General features: G+C 51.9%; 3 protein-coding genes across 3 annotated transcripts; 2 read left to right on the plus strand and 1 right to left on the minus strand.

The window, feature by feature from the left end:
* Positions 1 to 548: 548 nt before the first annotated feature.
* Positions 549 to 1995, minus strand: PV05_05001 (uncharacterized protein). The gene is made up of 3 exons (XM_013461465.1): positions 1122 to 1995; positions 919 to 1068; positions 549 to 866 (listed from the first exon to the last, which is right to left on the minus strand). Exons 1-3 carry the CDS (start codon positions 1849 to 1851, stop codon positions 787 to 789), a joined length of 960 nt encoding a protein of 319 aa, XP_013316919.1. The 5' UTR covers positions 1852 to 1995; the 3' UTR covers positions 549 to 786.
* A 156-nt stretch (positions 1996 to 2151) lies between these two features.
* Positions 2152 to 5981, plus strand: PV05_05002 (uncharacterized protein; the record flags this gene model as incomplete). Its single annotated transcript, XM_013461466.1, has 2 exons — positions 2152 to 2168; positions 2220 to 5981. The coding sequence occupies 2 exons, from the start codon at positions 2152 to 2154 to the stop codon at positions 5095 to 5097; spliced, it is 2895 nt and encodes a 964-aa protein (XP_013316920.1). The 3' UTR covers positions 5098 to 5981.
* A 3185-nt stretch (positions 5982 to 9166) lies between these two features.
* Positions 9167 to 11187, plus strand: PV05_05003 (uncharacterized protein). Its single transcript, XM_013461467.1, has one exon. It carries the CDS (start codon positions 9516 to 9518, stop codon positions 10731 to 10733), a length of 1218 nt encoding a protein of 405 aa, XP_013316921.1. The 5' UTR covers positions 9167 to 9515; the 3' UTR covers positions 10734 to 11187.
* Positions 11188 to 13014: the final 1827 nt, after the last annotated feature.

Consider the following 13014-nt stretch of genomic DNA (forward strand, 5'->3'; position numbering starts at 1 on the left):
AGGGGTGCATCATGGCGAGTGGTCCTCTTCAAGCCAGAAAATGCACGCTACTGCAGGCGCGCGGCACAGTTGGAGGTTGGAAGCTTGGGTCCCCTGAAGCACACTTTCCCCTGATCGTAACGGGCATGGCCCTCCGGTCGTGATCAAACAGAGAAAGATTCTGGAGTACTGCCATAGCCCCTGCGTAGCACCATAGCAGCGTAGCGATGGAGGTGACTGCTACTCCGTATAGCGTGCGTACATAGGGTGTGCTCGAAGTGATAGCTTAAAGTGAAGAATCCCTACATTTCCACTTTCGGTAACTTCATTTCCTTTTACGGTAGATTTTCTCAAATTTCCTGGCTCACCGAACTTTGTCTTGGGACGGATTCACTTGGCAGATCCAATGTTAAGGAGTGGAAATCACAGGCGTATACAAGCGGAGCTATAATCCCGCTCATTACACCCTCGGATACGCCTTTCTGGGGGTCATGATGAGCTAGTTGGTGAGGAAACGACCGAAGACACCACACTAACAGTTGTTGGCGAGGCAGTTGTCTTGAACAGGAGGAAAACGCACGACGTTATTGTGGCTTGATTTGGATACGTGCAACGACTTTGTCTAGTAGCCTCAGCCTTACTCGCAAAGTGATTCTGTTGTCTACTACTGAAGGGTCTCGTGCACCGAAAACATGATGGGACACGATTGTCGCCGCCAGCATTCGGGGACATTGAGGCAAATCGTATGGCATGTCACCAACGTTCGAATTCTTCAGCAACCAATCTGTACTGTCGAAGCCCCGACAATCAGCCCTGTACCCTGAATGTCCTACCACTTGCAGTTTTCCTTTCTCGTTCCTCCGTCTCGGGTCTTGCGCGGTTGAGAACTACGTCTGTTAGCGTATGACTTCGTTGATGAAGACAAAGAGCAGAACAAACCCTGCAAGAAGTCCGCGGTCCTCCGTCGCATTCTCGAGTGAATATATGCCTTGGAAGCTTTGATGTGATAGTGGAAGTAGTCCCGGAATGTTTGGATATGTGAAATCACATCTTCCCGTCGTTGGCGAGTCAGATGTCTGGGGAAGAGGACTGTCATGTGTTAGTCAAGATTGGCCTTTGTGCCGGCTCTGGTCTGGTCCTACCGAACGTGATGAAACCCAGCTCCCCCTTCTCGCCAGTCTTGCCGACTCCTTTGAGCCCTTGCAATTCTAAAGGCGGATCGCTCCTGAACAGCACCTGCGGAGCATTCTGAATGGCTCTCCTCCTTGCATCCACGAATTCCTGCAAGAACACCTTTGCGAAAATCCGATCAACTGCATCGATGAACAGCGTTGAGAATATCACAGTTACCCGGTCGTGGCTGGCTTTAATGTAAATCGCCTCCTCTTCACGGTAATGGATCGCCATGACTTCTCCTCCTTCTTGCACGCCTTGCGGCGCTGACTCGGATGTGTACTTTGACGCCTCCTCGGCCAATTGAGCGAACTCGTCAAAGGCTTTCTCGAACGGCGCAGCCATAACGTTCCGCTTTAGTAGGCTGATTCGTCGCACGAGGTCTTCTCTCTCTTCCGGTGTCCCCGGCAGGTTCTCCAGATCGATCAGGATGCTGAAGTCATAGCCTGCTTCCGTCTGCGTAATGTAGTTGCCGTATTCTCGTTGAAGGACAGCTTCGGCGCCATGCTGGACAAGTTCTCTGTAGCACTTGATGGCGAGGGAAATCAGGATCTGGGATTTCGAGGCAGGGGTAGATATGTGAAATGTTGCGCCGTCGAAGTCGGACACGACTTGGTCTATGGACTGCGGAGGTGCGCCTGAGAAGCGTTCTGTGAGGATGGATTGGATCAGGACATTCTGGTAGTCGAGGAGCAGCATTGTTGCAGCGAATGAAGTCAGGTAACGTTGATCTTCGTCTAGGCTTTCAAAGTAGCATAGATGTTTCCCTGTCCCCGGAATTGACCGTTCCTTGCTGCGAGAAGTGGACGAGCACCGTAGTAATTGCGGCTTCACGTCAGATGTGGTTCAATTGAGCGCAGCCTTACGGAGTACGAGTACCATCTTACCATTTAGCGGGGCAAGGCTGCCTTGGCAGATTTGGCTTGTTTGCATTTGCGCTGCGGTTCTAGAAAAAAGTTACCGCCGTCCTCGAGATTTTGCGACAGGATCATCTGCGCGATGGTCAAGTCATATTTGTGAGTGTTTTCTATATTTCAGGATAGACCGTCATTGCTGACAATTTGCAGAAAGTTCGAGCACAGCAAGACGTTCGGGCAGATCTGTACCGCCTCCGCCAACGTTGTCTGGGATCCCTCAACCAGCGAGGACTCAACGGGACGAGGTGGTGCAGGTCTCGCCTACGTCGGTGCGAACGAGGAAGTCCTAGTGTGGGATCTGAAAAAGTCAGAAAGAGTCGGGAACTGGAATATCGAGGGCAATAATGCTGCGGTTACGGTAATCTGCAGAAGTGAAACGGACCCTGATGTCTTTGCGGTTGGTTATGAGGATGGCAAGATCCGTATCTGGGATTCTCGAACGGCGACGGTGATCATCACATTCAACGGACACAAAACTGCGGTCACGCAACTCAAGCTCGACCGGTCCGGAGTACGACTGGCGAGCGGTTCAAGAGACACGGACATAATACTCTGGGATTTGGTTGCAGAAGTTGGATTGTACCGGTTACGAGGCCACAAGGATCAGATAACCTCCCTCAATTTTCTGTCAACCGAAAAGGAGGACCCATCAACGGGAGAAGCGCAGGAAGAAGACAGCGGTTCAGACAGCTTCCTTCTATCCACCAGTAAGGATGCTCTAATCAAAGTCTGGGATCTTTCGACACAACATTGCATCGAGACACATGTCACCCAGACGAATGGAGAATGCTGGGCCTTGGGTCTCATGAAAGACGGTGGAGGCTGTATAACAGCTGGTAACGATGGAGAACTCAAGGTCTGGTCGATCAACAAAGCTGCACTGGAGCAAAAACTCGGCATCAACGCTCAAGAGGGACAAAATATATTGCAAGAACGCGGCATTCTTTATCGTCAAGGAAGAGATCGACCGTTGGCTGTGAAATTTCACCCGAAAAAGGACTTGATTGCTATTCACGGCTCCGACAAAGCCATCGAACTCATGCGGATTCGCTCGGAGAATGAGGTCCGGAGAACTCTTGCCCGGAAGCGCAAGCGGAGAAAAGAGAAAGCAGAAACAGCGGCAGACGCAGATTCTGGGGTGGATGTTGCGGACGACAACGACGATATGACGGATATCTCTACCGCCTCAGCTGCGGATGTATTCGTATCATACGTACTTGTACGTACTGGAGGCAAGGTGAGGTCAATGGATTGGAGCGGTCATCATGGCAAATCCATCCGGATTCTTGTGGCTACTTCAAACAACCAGCTTGAGCTGTTCGACGTCACTGGCTCTGACCAGAAAAAGACGGCTGAGGCCCCAGATTACGCTCGGACTTTATCTGTTGATATGCCTGGCCACCGCTCAGATATCCGTTGCGTCGCTTTGAGCTCAGACGATCGCATGCTCGCGACTGCGTCTCATGGCAGCTTGAAGATCTGGAACACACGAACCCAAAGCTGCCTGCGGACCCTCGATTGTGGCTATGCTCTTTGTATGGCATTCCTACCTGGAGATAAAATCGTCGTCATTGGGACTCGAGAGGGTACACTTGAAGTGTTCGATATTGCCGCATCGAGTCTGCTTGACACCATCAACGCCCACGAGCGCGACATCTGGTCTTTGCAGGTTAGTCCTGATGGAAAGTCTCTTGTCACCGGGTCAGCGGACAAGAGCGCCAAATTTTGGCAGTTCAAGGTCGTGCAAGAGGAAGTGCTGGGAACAAACCGCACAAATGCCAAGCTGACTCTGGTGCATTCCCGAACTCTGAAGGTTGCCGACGACATCCTCAGTGTCTGCTTCTCGCCCGATGAGCGACTGCTAGCGGTCAGTACCCTCGACAATACTGTGAAGGTCTTCTTCGTGGATTCTCTCAAGCTCTTCTTGACATTATACGGGCACAAGCTGCCGGTATTGAGCATGGACATCAGCTACGACAGTAAGCTCATTGTCACTTCCAGTGCAGACAAGAATGTTCGAGTGTGGGGTCTAGATTTTGGCGACTGCCATAAGGCCTTCTTTGCTCATCAAGATAGTATTCTGTCTGTTTTGTTTGTTCCCAACAACAATGAGGGTAATGGTCATCACTTCTTTTCCGCGTCCAAGGACAAGGTGATCAAATACTACGACGCGGACAAATTCGAGCAAATTCAGAAGCTTGACGGTCACCATGGCGAGATCTGGGCGATGGCAGTGGCTCACTCTGGAGAGTTCCTGATCAGTGCAAGTCATGACAAGAGCATCAAAATGTGGCAGCAGACAGACGAACAGATCTTCTTGGAGGAGGAACGGGAAAAGGAGCTTGAAGAACTGTACGAGAACACCCTTTTGACCTCACTGGAGAAAAACGACGAACAGGCCGACGGTGAGAACGGAGGGATCGAGGCAACCACCGCGGGCAAGCAGACTGCGCAGACACTGATGGCTGGTGAGAAGATCTCAGAGGCGCTCGAGGTCGGCTTCGAAGATCTGAAGATCATGCAGCAGTATGAGCAAGCGAAGCGGACTGACCCCAGGGTGGCACCACCACAACGAGATGCTCTCTTCCTAGCCAACAACAATGTCTCGGCATCTGTGTTTGTGTTGAACACCTTTCAGAAGATACCTTCGGCGTCTTTGCAGGATGCGCTTTTGGTCTTGTCGTTCTCCCAGCTTCCGGCTTTGTTCACCTTTCTTGCTCTTTGGGCGAAAGAAGGGCGCAATATTCCGTTGACATGCCGAGTATTGGTCTTCATGCTCAAGACACATCAGAAGCAAATCGTGAGCAGTCAGGTACTGCGCGTGACGCTGGAAGAGGTGCGAGACAGGCTGCGGCAGACACTCCAAAAGCAAAAGCATGATCTCGGGTTCAATCTTGCCGGTCTACGGGTGTTAGGTCGCAGGGTAAGGGAATTAGGGGAGACTGACTATGTCGATGAATCGACGTGGCAAGAGAATCAAGTCAACATGACCCGAGGGACAAAGAGAGGGTTCATCACTGTAGCCTGAGTCGATCTGACCGCTATACTTGGTGGACGTCTCTACGCCGGCCTGATGCGAGGATTCTAGTTCGACCAAGTCGACTGCTGCTTGCTTTGGGGATCTTGGAGTAGGGGAGCTCGAGTTACCAGCTCGAGGACGGCTACGAAAATTTTCACTATCGCCAGTCCACTGCTGGTGTAGCCAAGTTATCACTCACTTGCTTCATGCATCTCGCCGCTCAGACGGAGTTGTCGAAGGCAAGACGGTAAAGGCGGAAAGTCGGAAAGCTCAGGAGATTACTGGTCAGCAAACTCGAAAAGCATCGACGACATGGGTCAAGTTACGCATCCAGGCTTGAAACTCTCGGCGTCTCAACCCTTCAGCAGCCTGACTGTGACGGAACTGTCTACATGCAGGACGCAGGGTGTCATTGCTCTGTTGGAGCGCCGAGCAGTTGTTCATCCAAGGACCCAAATCATTCCTCTTTTCCGGGCCGGGTTGCCTTGCGTATCGCATCAGATGCCGAAAGCTGGCAATTCTGCCCAGGAGAAATATTACTCTGCTCGAGGTTTCTCCACTTTGATTTCGTCGAAGTGACCGCACGGCAGGCAGTCTTGACTGTCTTCTTGTGGTCTTTGTACGGTCTGGCTCGAAGAAGACGCTGATATTTTTCAAGTCATCACGGAGTGTTGAATGGCATTTGATGGCTAGACATGTATCACTGGCCTCAATAAGACAGTGTGATCCATGTTCGGCCAGGATCCTGGTGGAACAAGTCTCCTTGGCCTGCTCAGCGAACGGCAGGTTGTCAACTTGTAAAGCAGTCCCGGCATTCAGGCCATGCGGATTGGACCGTGGGACAGGAACCGAGCCACTTATACGGGACGCCAAACACTACATATTCAAGCGAGAAAACTTATTCTTGTCATAATCCTTGCCTTCTTACTATGTAAGCCGTCGTCGAGTCCCTGCTTTTCCGCCTTTGGAGATCTGGTGTGAAGGCCCGTGCAGTCTCGTGAAATGTTATTCCAGTTACTCCGTACACAGCATAGTATTTGAAATTGAGGGCCTGGAGTATGATCGCTGCATCTGTCAAGGGAAGCGAGGAAGGCCTGATCTCGCATGACAGGGTGACTGCGAAGCAAGGCTAGGAGTCTCAAATGGGGCAAAAGCTTCGCAGCTAACTCTTCGTTCTCGCCGCCCTCGTGAATAGCCTGCATTATCCCAACGGAATGGCAACAGACACGGGAGGCTGCATAAGTCGGCGTGCAACCCCTCTGGATGAACCAGGGGGCTGAAGAACCGAAGCGTCTGGTCCCGATAGTGATGACGCCCCTTCACTTGATCTAATGTATTGTCTGCAGAATTATGCAGCAGGGATATCAAAACCTTGCTGCTGTCAAGGAAAGGAAAGCGCAATGCAGCAGAAACAAGTGCCCGCAGTCACCTCTAGGCTCTAGGATGCAGGGGATGCAGGGGATGCATTCATCGCTAACCTACTGTACTTGCTGCTTTGGGCCTCTGTTTCCCCGGTGCAGCCTCTCCTCCAGACTCGTATTTAGTTTACCTAAGGCAGAGGCATGCAGCTAATCAGTGGTACAGCGACAAGCGCCGTTCTCCCAGCACTCGAGAGACTCCAGAAAACCGTTTCTCTGGGACCGTCAGCACGGCCTTTGGCACCTGTCATTGGATTATGGCTTATTGACGTGACGCGCCTACGTACTACTCTACTCTCTGGTTCTAAAGTGAGTGATCCCAAATTGACATCGGCATCACCGGTAAAGCTGTGTTTGACAGTACCCGTGACGGTTCAGGCTATTTCTTTCAGGGGCCTGTTTAGGGCCTATCGCCCCTAAGCCATGACCTATCCTCGCTCAAGCAGCCTCAAAAGATCGAATACGAGTATCAAGTTCAAGGGACCTGGCTCCTTTGACATGCCCACTCAACACCATAGTACTGGCTACAAGTACTACCGGTAGTACGAAACCCCTTAAGCGAGAAGTCAGGGAGCAGGCCGTGTGCATCAAGCAGTATTACGCGCTCTTCCAGGCCCTAACTCAGCCATGACCCATTGGCGCATAGTTAGGAGTCCACTTATGTGGCCCACAGCCCATGCGCTCGCCCGCCTGCGAGAAAAGTCTCCCCGTCATGGCGAGTGTCCCAGTATGAGTTGAGTAGTTGAGTCAAGAGACTGGGTTCGAGGTCGAAGCCAATATCCAAAGCCACACTCGGCATCTTCCATCAACCTGGACGTCCACACGGTTCTTAGTGGTGTACCACATGCCCACTAACTAAGGGTTGCCTCCTTTCCTATAGCGGGCACAGGTTCGCAGCGGTGAGTCGACTTTCACGAACATCCAGCCTCACGAAAGAACCATAGCGGCCGAAAGGGAAGGCCATCGACTATGGCTCCCCGGGAAGTGCCTGTAGTCCGACTTTGTCATTTCTACTGAGCGCTCAGTCGGCTGCTGGACAACACGAGACGCCCTTCCGTCGTTTTGATGCATCCGGCACATAACGAATGAGTCCCTATACCGGACAGGCCCGGTTTGGTTACCAACAGAGATCTGACAACTTCGGCGGGACGATGATCTGCCCGAACCAAAAGTTTGGACCAACTCTCCTAGCCAATTGACATGCTCAAGCGTGCATAAGCGGCGAGTGATGCGCAGGCCACAATCCCATCCCTGGCCACGATTGACCTTGTTTGGACACGAGACTGCTTGTGGCGTCCTGTCTCACTACCAAAGCGTACTCCTGCTGGTGGCACTAGCCGTCTCAGTCTGTTCAGTCTGTCTCTGTTGCTTGGTGGATCATGCTGGCCTCAGATCCGGACGCGATCGCACCAGGTCTTCTCATCATCTATTGGTGTCTCCAGGCCCCGCCAAATGGCTAGCTGCAACTAATGACATGGTTGACCCCTCGTGATTGTCAGCAAGGGCCTCAACGGTCAAAACGCTCCCGCCTGGAGACCGCGGCATTCGCAATCCTGGGATCATCGTCGTTTTGACGTGAAAAAAATAGCTTACAGTCCACTCGGGCGCCTGAAGTACCCAAGTACCCAGGCACACTAGTACTGAATTATTGCACCTCTTCGCTTGTTTTCAGCATACCCTGGCACTGGCCCACTCTCCTGGAGATCTCAACCTTTTCTTGAAGAGAATTGGTCGTGTCTCGAGGACCAACACTCTCATCGAGCCAACCAGACCGCCGGCAAGCCATGAGCGCAGATTGTCCCATCAGTTAGTTACGGTCAAGCTCAGAGTTCGTAGGGGACGTCTTTGTCGACTGAACCCGGTTTTCGAGGTCAAAACAACAATCAAGTAGTATTCAGAACACGGCAGCCAGATCCAGGACACAAGTCAGGCATGAACATATGGGCCCCAATTTTACAAGGGCAGATTTGTCAAGCAACTTTTCTTTATACTTTTCCTGGGTTAAATCATGATCATCTCGACCGGGGACCCCTTGCCCAGCGATCGATCTAGTGGAGCTGTTCTTTGGGCGTTTTGAGTCGATGGAGACGAATTTTGCTCTGATGGCTGTTTCCTAAGTGTTCTGTGCAGCAACAAGCCTCTGTCGAAGAGTCAAGGGGCATCACAAAGCTGGAGATCCGTCTGTCTCGTTTCTGGCCCTTCGGTTCAAGGTCGTCTCGGTCATTACGATTGATCATTACAGCGTAATGACAAAGTGATGATGGGAAAAGTTAAGAACGGTCTCTCACTCCGCCAAAGCCTCAAGTCGGCCCGCTAAATCCTGCCATAACGACACGGGCTTGAAGGCCGGACTTCGCCTTCCTCAGCATCACTGGGATGTAAACGGGCTTCCGAAAACGGACGTTCATGCGCTTCGAAGAGGCTTTCCATGGCCCGATGCTAGCTCGTGCTTCCAACGCCTTTTTCCCTAAGTGCTCTGAAGCCAACAGCACACCCACCTGTACGTACATGGCTGCGTATCCCAGAACGATCTGACCGTCCCCATCCCGAAAGTACCCATCCGCATCCTCATTCGTGCCCCTCTGCTCAGCTGGACGCTGGTATAATTCCGGCGAGCCACGTAAAGATCTGACTTACCGGAATTTGATCTGGGGCAACTTCTCTGATTTACTCATCCACGTCCTTCTAGCCTTGTTCAACCTCTTCTTCAATCCACTTGTTCCCGGCGGTCAACTGAAAGCTTCGTTTAGGCAGCCCTATCCTTGACTTGCTGCATGCCTCAAGAATTTTTAAAAGCGTCACCCACCTCCACGATTCTGTGTCTTGTCAGCCGCTGAGCGGCAGAAGTCTGTCCCCAAAGGATGCTCTGAATTGACGAACATTGTCCCTGGGGTTTCATCTCTTCGACGTACATTTTGAACATCTCCTTTCAGGTCCTTCGCACGCAACCGCTACCGACGCCTTCACTCGAGCAAGGGAGTCGTCGTCCGGGCAGTTCAATTACGGGAAATGTCCCGATCTAGCCGACGCGGACCTTGGTTGCCTGAGGAAGATGCCACACTGCTACATCTGGTGAGAACACAAGGCCCTAACAACTGGGTGCGTATTTCCCAGCACATGCGGCACCGGTCTCCCAAGCAGTGCAGAGAACGGTATCACCAAAATCTTAAACCGAGCCTCAACCATGAACCCATCTCGCCACAGGAAGGAGAGTTCATCGAGCAGCTTGTGGGAGAGATGGGAAAGCGTTGGGCTGAAATTGCTCGACGACTCGGAAATCGAAGTGACAATGCAGTAAAGAATTGGTGGAATGGCAGCATGAATCGAAGGAGAAGAACTTCGAGTCAGCCAGGCAGCGGCACCAGATCCGTGGGATATCGAATCCGACCTATGCCTGCCTTCCCTCCTTCAAGGCAGATGTATCTCCAGCAACAGGTTGCTCCCTCTCACGACGCTTTCGGAGGCTCCCAAACCACTTCTCCACCATTCCCTAGCCGGGATGGCAGATCTAACAGCTACTCTTTGAGCAGGAACTATCAACCTCCAAGACAAGGCTACAACTCATGCTCACCCACAATCCATCCTCACTCTTCAACGTCGTCTCATTTTCAGCCAGCAGGCCATTCCCAGTATCCGGTCTCGTCTGAGAGTGCCCTTCTCCCTCGGCCGGCCGTCTCCCTTCCTCCTCAGAGCAGAAGTCTTCCTCCCTCTCTTCCCAGATTGCACTCCTTCCCTGCTGGCCCGGGTTTGGATCGATATGAGCGGCAACTGCCACCCCCGCACTACATCGAAGCACCAATACCTTCACCTGCTGCCACCGAGGCTTCTCATGCTTCATCGAATCAGCAAGCACCGTCCCTCATTTCCGACAATCAATCCAATTGTTCAATCTCTCCTAAGACTCTACCCTCGCCTCGGCCGGGAACGCATTCGTCGAACGCGCCTTCAGTACAGGGCTGGTCCGAGCCGCAATGTTTGGAACGCGCTGGAAGTTATCAAGGCGGAAAATCAGACATGGCTGCGCAAGGTCAAGGAGGTGGCTATTTTCAATTACGTCCCTCAAGCGCGAGCAACTTTATCTCGTCGGGTGCGCCACTTCTTCCTGCTCTAGCACGGCCACTTTCCCTTCCGAGGCTCATGTCGAGTCCAGCATTGGAGCATACAGCGCCCTGCAAGACCCCTGGGGAGAAGGATACTCGCATGGATGTATCACGTCTTCTGGAGTGACTCGAGATGCTGCAGGATATTCAGCGAAGCCGAAAACCCCACAGTGGTTGTGGTTTTACGGTGTTGTACTATTTCTTTATACTCACTTGTAAAATATTGTGTCGACCTTTTTTCATGGTTTGGAGTTCGGATATGATTATGGCCATTTCATTCACGATACCCAAGGTCAGCCAGTCCGGAGGATCGAGTGTAGGGGCCCAAGGAAATTGTACAATAGCTTTTGCTGTGTTAGGTTTGGGATTGGCTGGCGGTTTCAGCACGCTTTGTTACTACGGTTGGGGTCTTGGGAACGCTTGTTGGCATTGTATGCTGGGATAAGAACAGGGAAAGGCAGCGCATGATCGATAATGAGGGGCGGTTGATGGGCTACAGGCCACTGGTCTGTCCATGATACTAGTAATGACGACGATATCCTTTAGCTAGACGAGAAGCTGTCGGTAACAGGGATTATGAAACCTGCTACGGTTGATGAAATGTTGATGTGCTTTACAAATATCTCAGAAGCTGTAGTGCCAGACAATTCTACCTGCCTGAACCAGAACATGCATGATGCCATTGCCCTCGCACCCAGACGGCCAGGAGTGGTCCCTTACTAGGTATGTACGTGGATGCCATGTCAAGACGAAACCTGACACGAACGACACCCCTGGTCTCGACAGAATACAGCCTCCTTTGCAGGTAAAGCTAGGCCTCCTCTGTTTGCTCGCCAGTGGTCAGGAGCCCACGTATTTCTTGATTCTAATTAAATCAACCATGCTGTCGCTGCTCCCGTGAGCCCTAACACTCAGATTTGACCACGGCGTTCAGCCACAGAAAAAGAGTGTGAAGCAGCCTACAAGCCAATTAAACGGTAGTGCAGGGATAATGACAACCGTGACTGAAGAACCCAGCTCGCCAGATCGCCAAGCTACAACTAACGCCTTTTCAATACTCGGGCGAGGCGGAGAACATTGATGATGACAGGGAATGCGCATGATGGGACGCTGAGCAGCCAGTCAACAGGCGGCATCTATCCCAGTCGTGAGGACTACGATATACATTAACCACCTTTGTGTCACAGTTTGTCTGCGGTCCCAAAGAGGAAGCCCGAAAGCGTTGTCACTGCTGAAGGCGATTTCGCAGCATCTTCTTACTGGCTTCATGTCGGCCGAAGAACACCCCCCAGACAGCCGACATTGATGATTTGAACAGATGCGACGTACTATGTACTGGCATCTCGGGCGGTGGCTGTACAAGCCTCGAAACAATGGCTCATGCAATCCGAAGTAGTCAGACATGGCATGCTGCAACATCCTTTGACTGCCTGGCATTTGACTCTTCCCCGGCGCAAAGGAATTTCCCTCGCAAGGTCTTAGGTCTGCCTCTACTTGTTGTCCGAGTACTATCGTGCGTACAATACTCGTGTGGCTGGCCCTTGTATCTAGCGCCAGGGCCTCGCTCCTCAATGGACGGTCCTGATCCAGCTTCAGCTCGCTTGTGCCCTTGAAAGCCGTTGGGACCAGTGGGACTACAAAATAGTGCGAGACGAATTCACTGGACTACGGATTACTATGGTATGGTACTTGCACAAGCCACGGACAGGGAAGCACTTGCGTAATACGCGACGCTGAGGCTCTCGCGATTGTCGTTGCCAGACTTGCAGCAGACTCCACTCGGTATCCGGCAACCCTCTCCCAACATTGACAGTGCGGTGAGTGCCTGCGATGAGCGCCCTATGCACAAGACATCCTCCGGATTCACTGCTCTTCATCTGGAGACTGTTTCCACCTCATCGCAAGACTGGTGCTACGACTGTCGAGTGGGCTCTAACCATCATCACAACCCCCATTACTTGACCCTCCCTCCATGATGCATTTTCATTATTCGAGTCACCACTATTCTTTCATGGATCCGTATGCCATCCCGGCACTCTTGGCAATCGCCATATTTCGGATGTCTCTTTGAGGAGTCATGATTCATTCCATTCTGAACAGTGCACCAGCGTCGTCTGGACTGGGTCCCTAACACACTCCACTCAATGATGGAAGGTGCACTTGGTAGCCTGCTTGGAAGGACACCATTCATCATCGTCAATGATTCCACACTCGCTCGGAAGCTCGGTCATCCCAGAAATCCTTCCCGAGTCAAAGAAACTTCAATGCCGACGATATATTACGACATGAGGTATAGTTTGCGAGCGACGATCTTCCACCGCTAACTAGTCAAACGACATCCATCTCCTTGCAGGCATAGCGCGCCACGGCAAATTTGTTGACGGAGATCCCATCCAAGCTTCATCCCC

The sequence above is a fragment of the Exophiala xenobiotica genome (assembly GCF_000835505.1).
Source record: "Exophiala xenobiotica strain CBS 118157 unplaced genomic scaffold supercont1.3, whole genome shotgun sequence".
Classification (NCBI taxonomy): domain Eukaryota; kingdom Fungi; phylum Ascomycota; class Eurotiomycetes; order Chaetothyriales; family Herpotrichiellaceae; genus Exophiala; species Exophiala xenobiotica.

Excerpts from the sequence above, each read along its gene's own strand:
- PV05_05001 (XM_013461465.1), bottom strand. The coding sequence starts at position 1,851 with ATGCTGCTCCTCGACTACCAGAATGTCCTGATCCAATCCATCCTCACA. Across the intron at positions 1,069-1,121 it reads GCTGGGTTTCATCACGTTCG|TCCTCTTCCCCAGACATCTG; the intron begins GTAGGACCAGAC and ends AACACATGACAG. Across the intron at positions 867-918 it reads GACCGCGGACTTCTTGCAGG|TTCTCAACCGCGCAAGACCC; the intron begins GTTTGTTCTGCT and ends TAACAGACGTAG.
- PV05_05003 (XM_013461467.1), top strand. The coding sequence starts at position 9,516 with ATGTCCCGATCTAGCCGACGCGGACCTTGGTTGCCTGAGGAAGATGCC.